Consider the following 20,588-nt stretch of genomic DNA (forward strand, 5'->3'; position numbering starts at 1 on the left):
ACACAAAATTTAAAACAACGTGACATTGTGTTTTATAGCACACATGTTACTAAGGTTTATCAATACAGAAACACTCATAGATCATATTGACATCCTGCTCATTATCACTAAAAAAGACAGGGATAACAATAAGTTTTAACACTTGTTTTTCGTCAGTGAAAACTAAACACAACAATGTTTGTATGTGTGCGAACGTTCAGATCGCATGCGCGAAACATCTGTGTTCTTCTATCTCACAGAGAAAAGCGAATGGATGGTAGGTACTGTATACGATTTTGTACTTTAACAGAGAGGGTTAGAGTTTATTTTGTGTTATTTTATCTCGTGATAGGGGAAATTTTAACGTGAAATTGTACGGCAATAAGCTGCTGGGACTGATTTTTAGATGTGTTCGCGTCGTGTTGGGGGAGTAACGTATCTCTCTCCAGTTACATCGTCGCGATAAATTGAAGGATTGTAATCTATTCAGGTGTCGCTACAGTGTGTTGACATTTATTGTGTTCGGTTCCAATAATTGTGATTGAAATTTAATTGGATTGTGAGTAGAAACTGAGCAAGATAAAAGTAAGTTTATTTAATAATATCGAATTTCTTGATTTTCTTAACTTTTAATTAGGTTATTTCTTGTCAACAAATACAATCATAAAGTGCTTTGATCTAATTATTTTAAAATAAATAGATTTGTTATTTTAGAAATTACAAAATGGACAATTATCTCGGAAAATAAACATTTACTGTACTTAAAATTGTAAAAACTTTATTTTTCTGAGTAAAAGATAAAAGCTCTTGTTTATTGTATTCTATTAATAAAACTTGATTAACATAAAGTTCTCTTTGTTTTATAATTATAGTCGAGACTTGTTTTGTAGTTGCGGGTTCGTTATTTGATTTTGTAAGCACGAGATACAACAGAGGGATAATAAATTCACAGGTCGTTGCTTTTCGTAAATTGCTAAATGGAATTTATTTAGTGTTTAATACAATAAAAAAACTAGTACCGCGTTCATTGTTTAGACTTAATTTTTTAACCGTTTGGATTAAGTAACATTAATATTATCATACTTACTAATATTGTAAATGCGTAAGTTTATGTGGATGGATGGATGTTTATTAGAGTTTTAAGCATAAACGGCTGAACGGATTTCGATGAAATTTGGCATAGACGTGGAGAATAGTCTGGAAAAACACGTAGGCTACTCAATTATGCTTTTTTTTTAATTCCACGCGGACGGAGTCGCGGGCGAAAGCTAGCTTATAATAAAAATACTAAAGTAATCTTTTAGCTGTAAGTCTATTACTTAAATAAATAAAAGGTAAAATTGGTAGATTTTCACTTTGTATTTTTATTTATTAATAACACTTTTATCAGTTTATCACTGAACAATCGTAGCTCATGCACCATAAGGGTCTAACATGACTTTTAAGTACTTTTTAACTATTTTTTTACTACTTTATTACCCGTGTATATGTTTACATCTACGTGTTTGTTTTAATGTATTTACACAATATTCTAATTGTTTTCAAAAATTAATTATTTAATTGGACAGTCTTTGACCTAACCAGCTACAGTACGTAAAAAAATAAGCATTGTATTTCATAATAAAACTATCTTTTATGACACAATTTATGCAAATTAGAGTCTGCTCCGAGTATTATTCAGCGTGAATTTCAGCCGAGAGCCTGTGCGGAAACGCTACTTGAATCATGTAAAAACACTGCAAGTAATTAGGTGCTCTACTGTATTTGACGCAGCTTAAACTTGAGTGAAATGTGCACAAATGGCGCATTTAACTTCCAACCGTTCTAAACTTAAAATTATTTTTAATTGTTTTATACTGCCAGTATGATTTTTCTTGCATTATGTGAAAGTAAAAAATAACTATTAAGTTTATTACTGTTTTAGCATACATCAAAAACTAGGAAGATAAAACTGCCGAAGGTGTACTTCGCTATTAAATATCAACGGTTAATCAGAGGCGGAAAGACTTTCACTGTTTATTAATTTCAATTATATCTTTCAGAAGTTAACAGAGAGGAAAATCAAAGGTACGATGTCATTTATTTTAACGGTTATTTATTCCCTAATAACTAAGCGAAGGAGCCAGCTGAAAATCAGCGCAGGAACGGCTTAGTCCGTCCTGCATACGCTGTGCTGGCTACCTTTTGCCACGATTTTGTTTTCTTTAGAATGAGTCCTTTTATGTAATTTCTATTTTGTGGTAATAAATACATATTCATTCATTCATTCTTTGATAAATGTTGACGATATCCACTGGCTTCTTGTAGAACCTAAATAGTTTCAATGTAAACAAGAAATCATTTTTACACAGGTTTTTGGCTGACTATGTCATTTATTTTTTATGGATTTATTTTAGAACGCTTCAGTCTGAAACGTCTGTAGCTTTATCCCTATAAAGGTAAAATTGTTGTTTTCTAAATTTTTTTTTCGAGTAAATATGGCAAACAATGTTTAATTTTCTTTTAAAATAATTGTTTCTTAAACTCACTATTCGACTCCATGTTATTTTTTTAATTTCCTACTTTTATACAACCTATCTTATCTTACTTCTTACTAATATTATAAATGCGATAGTTCAGGTGGATGAATGGATGGATGGATGGATGTTTGTTAGAGTTTGTACCCTAAACGGCTGAACGGATCTCGATTTGGCATAGATGTAGAGGATAGTCTGGAAGAACACATAGGCTACTTACTATTCTTTTTTTAATACCACGCGGACGGACTCGCGAACGAAAACTAGTTTAAAATAAACGCCGATTTTCACGGGCTTACAAAAAATTGATAATAAATAATCTATGGGAAATATATAAAACCAATGTAGGTATATGTAGATTAAAAAAAAACGTTGATCATTTCCAGTTGATTAGTAACAGCCTGAAAGCTTTCGGGGAAATGTTTTGCAATTTACGTAACGATTTTTTGTATTAAAACCCAGGTTTATGTAGTTAATAAAAAACTACTGCACATATCAAGAATGACAACAAATATTTAAAAACTTTAAAACATCATAAAATATTCAAACTTTGATGCAAACGTTGTTGCTTCAAATTTTTGATAGCAATAAAAACATTTATGGGCGTCAGTAAACATATGTCCCTTTGACATAGACTTAATTATGTATCTAATAATATCCACATCAGTCGAGCGAACAAATATAGATCCCGCGGGAATCACTCGCTTTTTTTATTCTACCGTCAAACTCTACTGCCGTAACCCTTGTATTACAACGTATTGCTGTCTCTTTTCTTTCAAGGAATAAAAGAGGGATGACAAACATGTGTTACACGAATCATCCGACAAAGGAAGCCTGCAGTTATTTTGACATATAGGATTTGTTATGGTAGAGTCACCGCTAAAGGGCAACGTCCATGTAACTAAAGAATTTTGTACGTAACAATATGTAGATGAATCTCGTAGATTCTAAAATACCTTAGAGTAGATATCCACTGCTGAAGTTCATGTACGAAAGCGAAAGCGATTGAAAGAATGATAATATTGTTTTTATGTTTATACAGTGAAACTCACAGTTACATGTAAATTAATATTTACGTATATCATGATATCTAACAATACATTTGTATGTAAGCTGATAAAATAGAACATGAAATTTCTATCTGTTAGAATTTATATTAATATTGCAACAAAGACTATAATTAAAAACAAGATTCCACAACATGGCTTTCAAACAATAGGGTCGCACTATACGCTAGAAATTACAATCAAAATAAAAGCAATACCTCTAATGGATATTGCCTTTTGTAATATTAATAGTATTCTAAAATGATACTACTCCCGTAGGGTCAGTGCGACGGGTTTGTGTCCTCCACATAACTCTATCATACGTCATCTCAGTCATCACTCTCTTTTCGATCATGCACCTTTCACGCAATCCATCCCTCTGAGGTCTACCTCTACCGATGTACCCTTCTGCACTCATTACTAACGCTCTCTTTGTAACATGCGATTCATCCCTCCTCATAACATGCTCACCTTTTACTCGTTACCTTCTCTACTTTATTGAAATAAATAGAAATAAATGAATGTATATTGTTACAGCTTGTAATTTGCATCTCTTATACTCTAAGTTAAGATTTTTTGAATTTATTTCGAGTGTACATTCGCACTTAAAATACTTTACAAACAATTACGTATTCTACAATTTGAAGTACAAATGATATAAAATTTATTTTGAATACAAACATTTTATTTTGTTTACAAATTCTTTTGCGTGACGACGTTTCTATTTATACATTCAACCACGTGACATTTAACATGGATATGCCCGTAGGATATAAAATAAAATTGCCTACTTAAGTAGCACCATTCCCGTAATAGGATTCCTTACGTAAATGGCAGCAAAAGATTCCTTTTGCGTCGTACAGAATTCTAAATATTTATTTGGTTCTTTGACAATTTTATTTAAACTTCAGATAGAAAGCTTTCATGAGAATTTTAGACTACATACCTTTTTGGCTGTGCTGGAAACATGCTTATTTTGAAAGTTTCGACAATTTCTTTCCAGTAGTTTTTGAATGAAAACTGACCAAATAGTAATCCGTTATTTCTTAACAATCTTGTTTGTGTTCTCTTGAATTGTGTTTATCTGCAAGAAGTAGTATCTCATCAGAACATCAAGGAATGAAATTCCAAAACACAGCCATTTCAATAGATCACTAGAAGCCAACATTTAATCTTATCGAGAAGCAGATAACCCTTTCTAGAAAAAGGCTGAGAGATGTTTTTCGTTTCTGCAAATTGTTATTCAAAATATTAACTAGTAATTTAGTACTAGCAGCATTCTTCCTAACAATACTAAAGTAAACGATGCACTCGTTGTTATTTGATTAATATATTTAGTTTATACTAGCTTGCGCCCGCGACTTCGTCTGCGTGGAATTAAAAAAACAAAAGTGAGTAACCTATGTGTTTTTTCAGACTATTCTCTACATCCATGCCAAATTTCATCGAGATCCATTCAGTGGTTTAGGCTACAAACTCTAACAAACATCTATCCATCCAGCCATTCATCTAACCTTTCGAATTTATAATATTAGTAAGAAGTAAGATATACATATTGTAACAAACTGTTTTTTTGTTTCAGATATATGTGATTTTACGGGAAAATACATATGAGAAGATTTAAATCCTCTTAGAACTACGAGTGTGTAAATTAATAAAAATTATTGCAAGTTAGTGAAAACGAATTACAAAAATTCTTATCAAAATTAAGAATTCGTCTTTATAATTACTTTTTGGTGTGAATTTATTTGCTAATGTAATGGAAATAACACAATATTATTTTCTGGATGTTCGTATTAGATAAAGATATGGCGTATAAGAAAAACAATATGCGACTTTTGAAGATATTATATCTTTTATTACTTTTGAGTGCTGACAACTTCGTAGTGACAACAAAAGGTAAGTTATTTACAGATTATTTCAAAATAACAACTTAAGCGAACTTTACTTACTTTAAGCGACCATTAGTCTATTTTATATCTTTGTCTAAATGGTGTAATTTTTACAATGTTATTAGAAAAAATACATTAAAACAACGAAAATTAGTGCGTATATACTTAAGTGGAAATCAAAGATTAACCGACAATCGGTTACATCTCGCTGATCGTATCTAAGCTTAGTTTTTTGCAATATTTTCTTCATACAGTGTTTCTACAAAAAACAGTACAATAATGTTTGCGGTAGTAGAATATAATAATATAAATGATGGATAAGGAAAAAATAACAAAGGAAGAATACAGTCTCATTCCACAGACAAAAGTGTTTGAATAGGGGTGGAACTTAAGAATAAGATAGAATGTGGATATTCGGTAACTAAAGTGTCGATGTCTTTTTAATTACTTTTCCTTTTACATTTCATAAAAATATTAACTCTCTATGTTAGTAAAGAATTATGAAGCATTCTAGCGATGAAATAAATTTATAAATCGGTCATAAAAACATAAAAGAATACAAATCAGTCCTCTTTATAACATTAACCAGTTCGCGACTTCATCCGCGTGAATAAAAAAAATTAATAAAATATATCGGCCCAGTAATTTTTGAGCTATATTTGAATGCATACAAAAACCAAAAAATACAAATCTTTCCTCTTTACTAATAATACAGTTATGTTTAGTATAGATTAAGGGGTGTAAAACCAAACACGTCTCAGTCCACTTTTTAATGTTTAAAACTAAACCAAATTCTAACTTGTGTCATGTTCAACAAAAATTTTGACTAAAACGTATTACTTTTATACTCCTGAATTATTACTGTTATCTACACTATTATTATTATGTTAACATTTAATCAGCATGGTATTTAAAAATTAATAGGTTGTCATGTAAATTTGATTAATATTAGTTGTCGACATAAAAAAGTACTGTCAGAGAGACGGGAGTAGCGCGGTAAGGTGCTCCCCGGGGAGCGACAAACGTAACGAACCGCGCCACATCCTCTTATACCTCGAATACATTTTACCAGAATATATAGGACTTTTTCCAGGTTAGTTATTTATGTTCTCATGCCAAATTTCCGAGTTGAAAAATTGCGGATTTTCACTGAAGACCCCCGTCACGCGAACAAATGTCGCGCCACTATAATTTTGCTGGAAAATAATTGAAATATGTCAGAAAAGATAGCCGACGAAAGATAAAAAAAAGTGTAACTGACACTGAATGGTTACTAAGGGATTCTTAGGGACGTTAAACGATTCTTACTGTATCAGTAAGTGTTAGATATAACATAAAAGCTAATAAATAACCGCACTCTTTAATACAATTACAGCTTGTTAAATATTAATTATGTGGCGTCTATTTAATGAAGTATTCCTGTATAGTCCCAAAAATTGTTAGATATTGTTTAGTTATACACGTAATTTATTTCTGACCGATATTATCGACGTCATGGTGGTTACATGTTTCACCATAAATATGTACCACCACACTGCTTTTAATATAAGTACTTTATTATTATTATTATTTTCTTTTATATAATAAGGTGGCAAACGAGCAAGCGGCCACTTGAATCCGCCAAAATTGGCAGTGACCGCTACCCATAAACATTCGTGATAGTGGATGCGTTGCCTACCCTTAATCGCCGGAGGAGGAAACGCACATAAAGAGGATATTTCCCCTTCCTATGTGTCTCCTCCATCGTCAAGTCCACGTTCCCTTGCCATATTTTTCTTATAAGAAAAAGGGGGTAGAAAAAGGACTAAAGTTGGTACTCCGGCACCACATTCATCAGAGGAAACGCGGAATTGCTACCACTTCACGCCTGTCTTCGGTAGTCGTGCTATTGCACCGAGCGAGCCGACTTATTCGTGCGAAGTTGTTAAATCGGGCTCTACCACTGTCAAATTATTTATTGTTCTAGATCGCATTTCGCAATCCTACGCATAATACTGTTTCAATAGCCATGATTTGTCAAAAATCCGCGTCGTGCGCTAGTCACAGTGTAAAAATGTTGACGTACGTAAGATAAGTAAAAACGTTTTGTGACGTTTTCTAAGTTTTTTTGTAACATCGTTTAAGATTAAAGTAAATAAAATTATTTCAATCTAAAATGAATACAGTCACGTAAATATTAAAAGAAATAAGGCGTATTTTTGAAATCGAAATACGACGATGGCTTAAATTTTCTCGCCGTATGTCTAGGATTTGTCCAATATTAAAAGTAATTTATAGTGATAGCTTACGTTCGTAAAATGAAAGAAAAGCCTTGAGCGGTTCTCCTCACTAATTCTGAATTTAAATGCATGAGATCGAACAGTTTCACAATAAGCGATCTCGCACCGCTATTTACAGATTTTAAAATTAAACACTTAATTGACTTTTTAAATCCTTAATCATTATAAATGACCTAAAATTAAATCCAACATCCAATTAACTTCACTTTTACTTAATACGTATACTACAGGATGTCCCATAAAACATCAAGAGGCGATAAAAGTACAGCAAAAAATAAACGCATTATTTGAACTAAATAGAAACCGTTTCGATATAACTTATTCGAACATTATCATTCTACGGACAGTCATGAATAGGTCAAATGTCACATAGATAGTAATAAATAAAAAGTCCTCTCCATTGTCTCTACACGATTCTAAAAGATTAATGGAGTCGCACATGACGTCATCAGAATCGCGTGGAACGAATGCGTCGGACCTCGTGATGTAATTTCGAATTGTTCGATTCATCGAGTCACATTATCTGGGGCTATGTCACATTGTTCAAACGTGGCTATTTTAACCATTTATTCCTAGAAACTAGGAATTAAAATTAAAGGACCAAATAAGTAAATTATTGGGTAGCAATATATTACCAACGGTATTTATCAAGAATACAATAAATACAATTTATTGAAAATTGTTAATAAAATTCGCTTATCAATAAATACTACGTGGTTTAGTGAATGTAAATACAACCTTGGAATTTATAAATTTACCTGTTTTTTTATTATTTCACGACTTCCTCACTAATAGTAAGAAAAATAACGTTTTTCGTAAATCCATAAACTTGACTTGAATTTCAAAAAGGGTTTCTTGAATTTGTAATTAGGGGAGGGGAGTAATTACTTTTCTTTTGAATTCATACCACGTTTCACACGAGCATCTGTCCACAAATGCATTGCGTTTCACAGTCATTACTTAATTACTTTGAAATTAAACGCATCAAGGAATAGATGGAATAAGTACAATAAAAATAGAGGTTTGATTAAATTTAGCTGCAAATAAATTCATTCAAAAACATTTCAAAGCTTCAAACATTTTTTTATCGGATTTTTATATCGTCGGAACTAAAGCTGTGTACCAGATTTCAAATCAATCTTGATAGATTAATTCGAAACTGGTTTGCTACAGCCAGTAGATCTAAAAAACATAAATAAAGAAAAATTAAATAACTGTGTAATCTTACTTCGTACTGGATCGTGAATGTTTGTTTGAGTTTGTAGCCTAAACTGCGGATCTCGATGAATTTTGCATACCATATCTCTCAAAGTGCACATGGGGTACTTACTTCTGTATTTTTTTAATGCCACGCGGAAAGTGTCGCGGCCGAAAGCTAATATTATATACAGATCCCCAGTGTCTGTGGATGTGGACTATATATCCATAGATATCTGGTTCATATCCGACTCGAAGGACCATGTCGGATGCGTATACTACATGATTGCTGACGTGGCTATATAAATTATTAAAACTGAGTTAGAGAATCACCTTCATTCGTCACAAATAAAATCCAATAGAACTGTCATAGACAATTTTTGCACTTTTAATTGTGTTGCACGTTCCTAACACTAGATATTTTGTCAAAGCCACGTAACTAATGATTTCGCGCACTATCTGATATATACTCGGCTCTTCAGCCACCGTTTTCATTGTAATGGACGTTTAGTGTCGTTTGCCGCTGTTTATAAATGGAATGTACTGTACTGTTGAACAGTTTGCGAAATACATTACTTTAAAACTAAAGTAAACTGGCTTTAAATCTACTGAGGTAAAAATTGGAAAGTCTAGTTTTTTCCTATCTAAATGTAATACAAAACTGCAATACCATCTGTTTAGGTTAGTTGAATGATTGTCTAATAATCTAGGTATGATTTTGGAAATAAAAAAAAAAACCACATTATTAAGAACAAGATTACATTATTATGTTCACTGTTTTACCTTATCTGGTTTCCTATTATGTTCTTCCTTTTAACGTACTCGTATGTCTATTGTTTGAGATTTACGTTAATAAGATATATTGCACAGCTGTCAATACTGTTTATTATATCCTCATTATAATATGATCCGTGACGTTCGGGGTTTGAATCTTGTACAAAAACATACACGTGTTTTTTTTTAATTAAAATACGAATTTATACAAGTTCAACAGTGGATATGCAAAGATACAAATTGTTTTTACTATTTCCATTGATACAGATAATTACAGATTTATTGTTAATTTAGTTTTTTAAGTATTGATAAACTATAATATTGTAAGAAAATATATAGCAACATTGATAAAAATACTGTTATTTTTGCTAATACGATTTCACTACTAGTAAAAAATAATAAAAATATGTTACACTTAACAGATGTCTAGCCCGAAACTTTGAAAAGGGTCCATATTTTGATTGTAAGCGACTGTTGTTGACATCAAGTGCTATTGTGCGGTACCCTACACTACCCTGCACGAGGGTTCAAAGAGGACCCTTTTCTAATTGTTTGCACATTTCACAGTATTTCCATAGGGAACGCGTGCTTTTTTGAACAACAATACGAGTAATTACCTTCTATAATTCTAGTTTGTTGTGTAAGAAATATTATGTTGTTTTTATTAATTGCTAGCTATCGCCCGCGACACTGTTTGCGTAGAATTAAAAAAAAAGTCAGTAGATGGATGGATGCTTGTTAGAATCTGTAGCCTAAACGGCTGAACAAATCTCGATGAAATGGAATATAGAAGTAGAGTATAATCTGAAAGAACACAAAGAGTACTTAGCGATTTTTTTTATTCCGCACGGATGGAGTGTTGTTGCGTATTTTACTAATATTATAAATGCGAAAGTTAAGATGGATGGATTAATGTTTGTTAGAGTTTATAGCCTAAATGGTTGAACGGATCTCTATGGAATTTGGTATGGACTTGTGGATAGTCTGGAAGTAAGCTACTCAATTTTGTTCTTTTTTAGTTCCACGCGGACGGAGTTTCGGCGGAGCCAGTAATTTTTATAAATGCTAGACGAAACAGTACAAATTTAGAAAGTGTTAAGTCTCTCGCATAATATATAACTATTGAATCCAGAAAATGCACTTGAATTTAAAATAGTTCATCTAATATTTATTATCAATTTACACTAGAGGATGTTATATCGGTTTATTTCCCTTAAGTGCTATTGAATCAGTAAGGGGACGTCGACGCGATTTTGTTCAAGGCGAAAGTAAACATCTATGAATTTTAAATGAACAAAATATGAATACTGCATAATATTAAAAATTATTTTCGTAACTATTTATGCACTACAATAGTACTTAAGATAAGTGGGTAAAATAAACTTAGGGGTCAACATTCAATTATCTAACCTTATTGGTTCTTGGACAAGACAGACTTGATTTACGACAAGCTTGCAAAGTGACTGGTTTTATTGCTGAAAAGTTTTAAAAAAATATATACATATTGTCATTAGGTTCTAATTATTCTCTACGAGAAACACAACACAGTTAATGTGTTTAAGTTAGTGTTTTGATAAAGTAAATATGCGGTGATAATGCTCGCTCCTATATCAACTTTTGGATCTACCCTATCGATAGGATTTACATTAATGTTAATAAAAAAATCTATACTAATATAATAAAGTGTAAACACACTCTGTGGCTAACTATGTCAGTAATCACAGCGTACTTTTGAATAATGCTTCGTTTAAAAAAAGCCCTACACTTACAACACGCTTTAGGCTATATATTTTCACCCTTTTAAACTGAGGTAAATAAATTGGAAAAACCCCTCATGTGGGAAAGGGATTATAAATTACAAGATGCCAACATCAATGAAGCAAGGTTGTCATTTGAGCATTTGAATTTTGACATTGGCAATTGAAAATTTCCACGCGGACGGAACAGCTAGTAATTAATAAGTGAAAATATTTTAAACCACTAGCAAGTACATCGTATCGAAACAGTTGGCAAATTATCAAAACAATAATTGCAGTGTGGTTTAGTTAAAGTTTGTTATAATTGTTGCACTTTAGCGCGGCTCGTAAGCGATAGTATCCAGTAGCGGCCCCACAGGCTGATATATTACCCTCATTGTTGTGAACTAACAACAGTCCATTCTGGCTAACGGCCCGCTTCACTGACCTCGTACGCCGAGCATTTAACGATCAAGGTATGCATATACACTATATCATACTTGAAACATTTATTAACATGATATATTGGTAATAGATATTTTAAAAAGGAAAATGTTGCATTGTCGTATGTTAGTCTATACTAACTACATATACTAAATTATAATGAGAAAAGATTTGTATTCTTGTATCTACTATTAAAAATCTTATCAATGAGTAACATAGGCCATGTTTATTATTGTTTTTTATTTTACGCGGTCGAAATCACAAGTAACAGCTAGTAGCGAATAAACACAATAACTACTGAACCGATATCAAAAATATATCACCGTTCGTATGTTACATTAGCAAGAAGCCACCCGTGCAAAGCCGAGATAAACGAGAGTTCGAGTTCGATATAAAAGAGTTTTTAAAACCTGCAACTGAAATATAATCATACATTCAAATAAGGTTACCATAATAGAATCCTAAGAATCAAAATTAAATAAAATTAAATGTCTATTTTTCGTAACATTGTCCCCTAACGATATCACAAAATGAATGTTCCCTCAATCACGGCACTTAAGTTTGAACGTATTAGGCTTCGAACAAATCAATGCGTAGTCAATTGTGAGTGTGACTTGTTAACGACTATTGCAACACACATCGAGAAACACAAGCTTGAATATAACAGAAAATTATACTTAAATTTATTGATTGCCTGATTGTAGAGAATACAGTTAATACCTACTGGATCCACATATATGTTTATCTATAGTAACATTATAAAGAGGAAAAAATTGTTACTTTGTATATATAGAAATAACTCAAAAACTAGTGGACCGATTTCAGAAATTCTTTCAACATTAAAAAGTTATCACTGAGTAAGATAGGCAATATTTTTATTGTTTTTTTTTTAAACCAGGCGGGCAAAGGCGAAGTCGCGAGTAACAGCTAGCGAGATAAAATTTTTCCATTCTGTTAGATACATTTCATACTTTTGATAGAGGAGTGGATGTATGGAGAAAGCGATATTCCTTTTATAAATCACTTTCTCACATGACTTCTGGTATTTATAACAACAATGTCGAGGAGTTTAAGAAAATTACAACAAAGTGAATAATGTGTACGCTTAGTTTACTTTCATTATCCTGTATAAACGAGTCATCCATCAAATGTCGGCTCTTTATAACGTTATAATGAAAGGCTCCAAAACTTCTAGTTATTTACCAAAATTCTATTATCCACTTTGAAAGGAAAATATCGCCTGAAGTGTGTTACGACACACCTATTGCGTTTTGTAACCATGGCGATTAACTGGCGACATTATTTTATTAAAACGTAATAATAGTTCAAACTTAATTACCATTATTATATATTAGCTATTGCCCGCGACTCCGTCCGCGTGGAATAAAAAAAATAAAAGTGAGTAGCCTATGTGTTCTTACAGACTATCCTCTACATCTGTATCAAATTTTAACGAAATCAGTTCAGCCGTTTAGGCTACAAGCTCTAACAAACATCCATCCATCCATCTAAACTTTCGAATTTATAATATTAGTATGATTTTCCACAAAATTCTCAATTTTCACAAAAACATATACCATACAAAATAATGTAACCATGTGCAAACGGTAATACTTTTATAAATCAATACAAGATTCGAGCTTGGATACGTTTATTGAACTTTAACATCGATCTTTCTCCCACGTTCTACGTAGTCGTCGCCGAGTCGCTGAGTTGTGTAAATTTAGTAAACAAATAGTTTATAATTTTTAAACATCTAAACGATTGATTAAAAATATTTTATTTTTAGTTTCCAATTACCGTATCGGCAAGGAGATGTCGGTCATAAATAGTAAAATTAAACCAACGAGTTCTATACGTGTTGTGGAGCCGAGCTTTACTGGTCCCATTGAGAACGTCACAGGCGCCCTCGGCAAGGAAGCGGTATTGACGTGCCCTATTGCAGACCTTGGAGATTATATGGTAAATATATATTTAAGAATATCATAATACTCTAATGGCCGGTTTCCAAGATACTTTTAACCATTCGTTACTGTATTGGGTTTGGATTTCATGAAATGCGTTTCCGAAATACGTAACTTGGGTTTTTTCTCTATTGAAAATTATTTAAACTTAATACTAGTAAATTAGTAGGTAATGATAAAATAAACGAAAACTTCCTCAACCTAGAATTAATTATGCTGTTAAACTTTCTAACATGCAAATATTGGTCGTAGCATTGTTAGAAAAAATCCAAATAATACAAAGCATTTAATGTCAAGGAATTCGTCAAATATTTAATAATTCGTTCAGTTATACAACTTACCTACTATAATAGGTCTGCCTTGTTAAAATGTTAACTAACGTATAGTTCACATACAATAGATGAGTGATTCGGTCATTCATTCATCCATTTCATTCAATGATTGCAGAGTCCTAAAAATCCAAATCCGATTATAGTTTAAAGTTTTTACAACAGATGTAAAATGAATGTCTACAGTGAAAATTAGGAAACTACCTCACGCTTCCGGAAGCTCGCTCATTCAATTTACCCGTTTCCTGCCTTTTCAGACGTCTGTTGAGTTTTATTATTTACTAAAGTTACAGTTTATTTTATTCTACTTTTATCGCTTTAATGTAAGCAAGTTATTCGTTTAAGCTATATCACCATCATCCAAAATAAACTTTATGCGTTATTATAAACAGTTTTCAATTATCAATGAAAAATTGCCATACTAAGATACATTTCTTAGTCTTTAACAAACCTCAAGACTTCCGCAGGAAACGTGAAATGTCATTGTGAATATGCAAACAAACATATTTCTAAATTGTTTTATACTTTAATCCACATTTAAAATTATTGTAATTCAGGTATTAAAGAGTACAACATTATTTACTTGGCCAGGTTGCATGGATCACAGCAGACGACCAGACCGTGCTCTCCTTGCAAACGAAACTTGTCAGACACAGCCCTCGGTACTCTATAACTAATGATCCCCCGGGAGCGTGGCAGCTGCACATACGACAACTAAGAATCGCGGATCGGGGATGCTATATGTGTCAAATAAATACAGCGAAAATGAAAAAACAAATAGGATGTATCGATGTATTGGGTATACAAAGTTATTGTTTACTAACTCGTAGCTGTAGTTCCTCGTAGGACTTCTACGAACTAACGATTATCCGTAGCACAATACTGCCCTTCAATACTAGAGTTATCTAATGCAAAATTATTAATTCCAATAACGCAAATAATAATTGAGTAAAGATTTAGGATCAAATAGTGTTATTTTTACAGAACCTCCAAACATTTTGGATGAAGGTACGAGTAGTGACGTCACAGTACAGGAAAATACAGACGTAGTAGTAATATGTAAAGCAAGCGGCCATCCTGAACCTAGGATACTGTGGAGAAGAGAGGACGGCAGTAATATTCTACTGAGGAACGAATCCGGTGTCCTGAGTAAGGGTAAGTTTTTCTTCATACTTTTAGTCTGATATACTTTTATGCAACTTTCTTTACAATTTTCACCATCAAAATAGATTTAGCCAACCTATGGGTACTCAGCATACATTTTCATGTTTGTTATGATATTTAATTGACTTTGTAGTTGACACATACGTGGGCCCTGTGTTAAATATCACCAGGGTCGATCGCAAACAGATGGGGGCGTACCTCTGCATTGCTTCCAATGATGTTCCGCCGTCTGTGAGCAAGCGGATAATGGTGGCTGTTAATTGTGAGTTAAATTTCTCTCAATAGACTTGCAAATGACGAGATATTCTTGTGACTTTTACACAGAGCAGAACAGTATCTAAATCATTAAAGATAGCAGTACAGCTATCTTTTTCATCATAAATAATGCACTGTCTACTACTCTACCTCAGTGTTCTGCCTCGTGTGAAAGGGTCGTTACGGATGATTTATCTTGCTTTTCCTTTTGCAGTTGCTCCAACAATAAAAGTAAAGTCAAAAGTTGTAAGAGTAACAACGAGCTCTAACGCGAATCTGGAATGCATCACCGAGGCAAATCCCGCTGCTAATACTTATTGGCTAAAGAGTGGAGATGAAATGATTTTATCTGGGTAAGCAATGCTTTTTCACTTTAGGAGAACATCATAAAAATTATTTTTTAATAATCATTTTAGTCACTTATAGCCACTAGAATGCACCTGAATATTCCCATAATTTAATACATATTTTCAAGTCAGAAACCAAAAAATGTTTTCGTATTCAGTATAAATGTACGAAAAATATAAGAACACTACATTTTGTAACTCGAGCGTCGGAGCTAAAGACATCCGGTAGCTCCGTCGCGACACTTACAGTTCCACAACCATATATCTACACATACATGGTTTTAGGTTACCTACAGTTGTCAAATGTTTTTTTTTTCAGTGAAAAATTCGAAATGTTCGAACAACGTATCTCGCCATATCAAATGCAGGCGACGTTATTCATAAGGGATTTAACAACAGACGACACAGGATTGTACACATGCTATTCTTCTAACGCGTTTGGTAAAGCTGAGGGCAGTATCAGGCTTTATGGTAAGCGACATTATTCACAGGGTATTTAATTACGTAACCTGATTCACAGTAACTAAAACGTTCAAAATGGGAGAGATTTTTTCTATTTTTCTTTTGGTACCTGGTGTAGCACACCCTGTATATGCATATTTCTAATTCACACTGTAAGCCATACGTACCGGATGTTTTAGAGCTACTTTCGCATTCAACGTGTTATAATTATTATTACAATGTTAAGACTAAATGGCTTTAGTGTTGTTGGACTAGCTGATACTGAATCCAAGTCCTTGGACACCCAAAAATTATAGACACTGTTTTGTTAAACACATGTATTAACCCTTTGACGTACGCTGTTAGGTATTATGGACATCAACGTAACAATATACCATATCTTTGACCATAATTGTATATCATAACATTTCTGTAGATATAGTTAAGTACTTTTATTATTGTTGGTCGCATGACGGAGCCTATGCATAGTAACATTTCAATAACCGTAATTTGCCAAAAGATTACAGTTTAAATAAAATATATTTGAAATTACATTTTATGGTAAAGGCATGAGCTTTTTTTCAAACACAATGTCAGATCATCAACTCCCCATTCGTATGGAGTGTTATTACGTTTGTACAACACACATATTCGAGTATATCTATGCAAACATGCTATGTGTTCATAGTAGCTTCAATATTTGCGACCTAATCGGTCATCCTGTCGAACGACGTATCGCCGACAACGTATATACAACCGTTCTATTAGCTTGGCAGTTAGCGACACAAACCGCCAAGTTAATAGCATTACTGTATTACGTACGTACAGTTAAAGAATTAAATTCGGTTCCCACTTAGGAACAGAATTTCATAGAGCAAACTTAGGTCATAATATAGCAATATCAACTTATAATATAGCAACACTATATGACATGTTTTCGGATTAATTTAATTGCTTTACTTTTGTGAATTAAATTGTTTATGCTTTCTGGCAAAAGGAGGATCAAAACAAAATTTAATTTAAATTATTGAATGGGGGATTGAATAACAAAGGCAGTAGTTGCCTTCTACCGTAAACTCATAATTAAAAAGTCCAAGGACGGAGAAGACTGATAAAATAAGACTATATATATTTCTACCTTTTATGTGCCACCTTTCGAAGATGAGCAATCATTACAAGAACTTCACTAGTCTCTAATTTTATCATATCTTATTTTTAAAACATGAACGTATTGTGTTACAAATTGCCACCTAAGTTACTATAATTCCCATAAATTATAATGATATGTAATTAATTTTTGACGCCAATTATCTGTAAAATCAATTTATCGACTTACAAGAGATGTGTACCGCTATTGAAACATAATTAAGAACGTGTCACGCGTAGACGGCAATTATTGCTTTTACTGACGTGTTTAATATAGAGCTACCAGTTTTATCATAAATCGTATTTAATTAAGTTAAGCCTCGTTATCTATACTGATATTAAGAGAAAAGATTTGTTTTTCTTGTATGTTACGAATAAACTCAATAACTATTGGGAACGATTTCATTTTTTTGCTAAACGAACAGAAGGTACATACAGTAACAAAGGCTTTATTTTTGAACATATTTTATTAATTTCGTGCTTATGATGTTTTTAGGGTACATTAAAAAAATCAAAAAGGCATTTTATTTACTTACTGCCACTCTCGTATTCTTACGTTAACAAGGGATTACATGGTATAGATTTAGTATAAGAAAGTAACACTATGGGTCCGTTTAAATAGCCATTTTATGTCGGCGTGTAGCAGTATATTACTGACTTTATATAATCGTATTTTTGCTTTACTTTTAAACTTTTGCTTCCTTCTTTTTCACGTATATCGAAAGAAATAAAAACAACAACAACATCAACGACTACAACAACAACAACAACAACAACGACGACGACGACGACAACAGAAACGCCGACAACAAAAGAAGTTTCCCCTAAGACTACTGCAGATTACACGTCTCTAACACGTAAGCATTTAAATTTTATTAGTTACTTTCACCAGCGACTCCATCTGCATGAAAAAAAAACAAAAGTAAGTAGCCTATGTGCTATTCCAGACTTTGTTTTATACCTGTGCCAAATTTTATTCATATATGTTGAACCTTTGCAGATTTCTCGAGTAAACTAAAAAAAAATACAAAATTGGGTATACCACGGGAACCTCTATTTATAGGATTAAAACTAGCATATATGTTGTTCCAGACTATGCTCTACATTTATGTCAAATTTCATCAAGATCCGTTTAGCTGTTTAGACTACAAACTCTAACAAACATCCATCCATCTAAACTTTCGCATTTACAATATTTAGTAACAAATTAGTGTATTATCGGACTAGGTACGAGTACACATACATTTTTAACTGCACAAACATTGACTATTTTACTATTCAATTATATCATATGAAAACTACTGAAGTAAATATAATAACTAAATAAATAAACTATCAAATCGATCATATTTATTTACATTCTTATCTAAATGCAAAGTAAACTGTTCTAGTATTTGCTGCTTTGCAAATATTCATAAGTTTAGCAAGTTCTTGGATAAAGAGAAACAGTGTTAAGTCTATGTTTGCAGTGTATTAATAACTTCATGCAAATTAATTCCATTGCTTATTTTAGATTTGATGGCACCAATACGGCCTGCTCAACAAAAGTATTATACGCCAGACGCTATTTACGGTAAGTATTTATTACAATAAATGAATGTGGCGGGGAACAGAACGCTTAGTTGGGGAAATATCCCCTCTTCGTGCATTTGATAAAACTTGGGCAACGAAACTAAAATGCGAATTGCATCGCTATTTTGGCGAATTCTGAAGGCACCTTCTTCGTTTGTCATCAATACTAAAAAAGCAACATCATGTAAGACTAATATAACATACTTGAAATAAATGATGTCTAGTGGATTCGAAAGGCCTTTAATGATTCTCAATATTTCTATCCGTATCCCAAAGAATTTCAAACGATCTGTTGGGTAACACAGAGTATGAAACATTGGATCATAGAGTTACCGTGAGCTAAAAGAATAGACTAGAATAAGTTTCTTGAAGACTCTATTTTATTATATTTAAAATGCATTTGACAACGATTCCACCGATTTAGCGGTCGAAATATGGTATGCGCTAATTTTAGTGTCTATTGAATACCCACATACTTAAGTAAAGTTTAATCCGACAATTAGGCCTATCCTTTAGTGTATTCTGTGATGATTCGAATTTAACTGTTTAATAATTATTTAAGGTACAATGCAGAATGTCATCGACCAATCCGTATTGGACGCCAGTTTATTTCCATCTGCTGAGACGACCTGCTCAAAAGCTGGTAGTGTTTCACCGAACACTATCTGTCTATTACACCACATATCACCCATCCTATCTAATATAAATAATCTTATTGTAATAATAATTCTAAGTTTCTCAAATAGAGTATTTGGAATGTTATACGACGAAATTAGATGACTAGCTATATAAATTAATACAAGCTTGTCGTCAATTTAGTTAGAACTGTTTCAGAACATACAACCTAATGTAATAATTCCATCGTGTTATAAATATTGTAGTCGGTCAATGGTCATTTTAGTTTATTTACTATACGTGTCAACATATCAATGAAATACTAAAATTTCGTATTCTAATTATCTGTGAATTGGCTGGGATTATGTGGATGTTATACAAATATGATTTTACGCATAATGAATTAATTGCTCATTAGACTGGTTGACGTCACAGGTCGTTTAAATCAGTATCGTTTGCCCAAATATTTCTCGTTCTCTTATCATGCTTTAACGCGGAAAGCCATCGACAACGTAAGGACTCTGCGTGGCTCATTGTTTTTGCTTTATTAACCTGTGTCCAATGCACTTAATATTTTATTTTAACAATCTTATAAGAGAGATACAGACTTTGTATTTGTGATAAAATTCTATAGCTTGTTATTTATTATCTTTGTCCAGTATCACGTTTGTAGAATTTTGTTATTTTTTTTTAATTTCTAAAACATAGTATTCAATTTAATGTGTTTTTTAAAACTCGAATATGGATAATTATAACTTTACTTTATCTGTAGACATCATAAAAATATAATGAATTCATTAAAATGTACTGTCGGATATAAATTGCGAAATCGCTGCTGCAATTACAGTTATTATTACTGATTCGGTTTTAAACGGAACATAATATTTTGATT

General features: G+C 32.5%; 1 protein-coding gene across 2 annotated transcripts; it reads left to right on the forward strand.

Moving 5' to 3' along the window:
* Positions 1-5,309: 5,309 nt before the first annotated feature.
* On the forward strand, positions 5,310-20,340 carry LOC106104787 (lachesin-like). 2 transcript variants are annotated; one of them, XM_013284924.1, is made up of 10 exons: positions 5,310-5,440; positions 13,653-13,825; positions 14,748-14,955; positions 15,141-15,311; positions 15,454-15,582; positions 15,790-15,928; positions 16,242-16,393; positions 18,235-18,366; positions 19,023-19,082; positions 19,644-20,340. In XM_013284924.1, exons 1-10 carry the CDS (start codon positions 5,329-5,331, stop codon positions 19,859-19,861), a joined length of 1,494 nt encoding a protein of 497 aa, XP_013140378.1. In that variant the 5' UTR covers positions 5,310-5,328; the 3' UTR covers positions 19,862-20,340. The 2 variants fall into 2 exon arrangements, with proteins under 2 accessions (XP_013140378.1, XP_013140379.1); XM_013284925.1 differs by having other exon boundaries at positions 19,655-19,781.
* Positions 20,341-20,588: the final 248 nt, after the last annotated feature.

The sequence above is a fragment of the Papilio polytes genome, unplaced genomic scaffold (assembly GCF_000836215.1).
Source record: "Papilio polytes unplaced genomic scaffold, Ppol_1.0 DF823399.1, whole genome shotgun sequence".
NCBI classification, from domain to species: Eukaryota; Metazoa; Arthropoda; class Insecta; order Lepidoptera; family Papilionidae; genus Papilio; species Papilio polytes.

Coding starts and splice junctions, on each gene's coding strand:
- LOC106104787 (XM_013284924.1), top strand. CDS start 5,329: ATGTTCGTATTAGATAAAGATATGGCGTATAAGAAAAACAATATGCGA. Junction 15,312..15,453: donor ATCCGGTGTCCTGAGTAAGG/GTAAGTTTTTCT, acceptor TTGACTTTGTAG/TTGACACATACGTGGGCCCT. Junction 16,394..18,234: donor GGGCAGTATCAGGCTTTATG/GTAAGCGACATT, acceptor GTATATCGAAAG/AAATAAAAACAACAACAACA.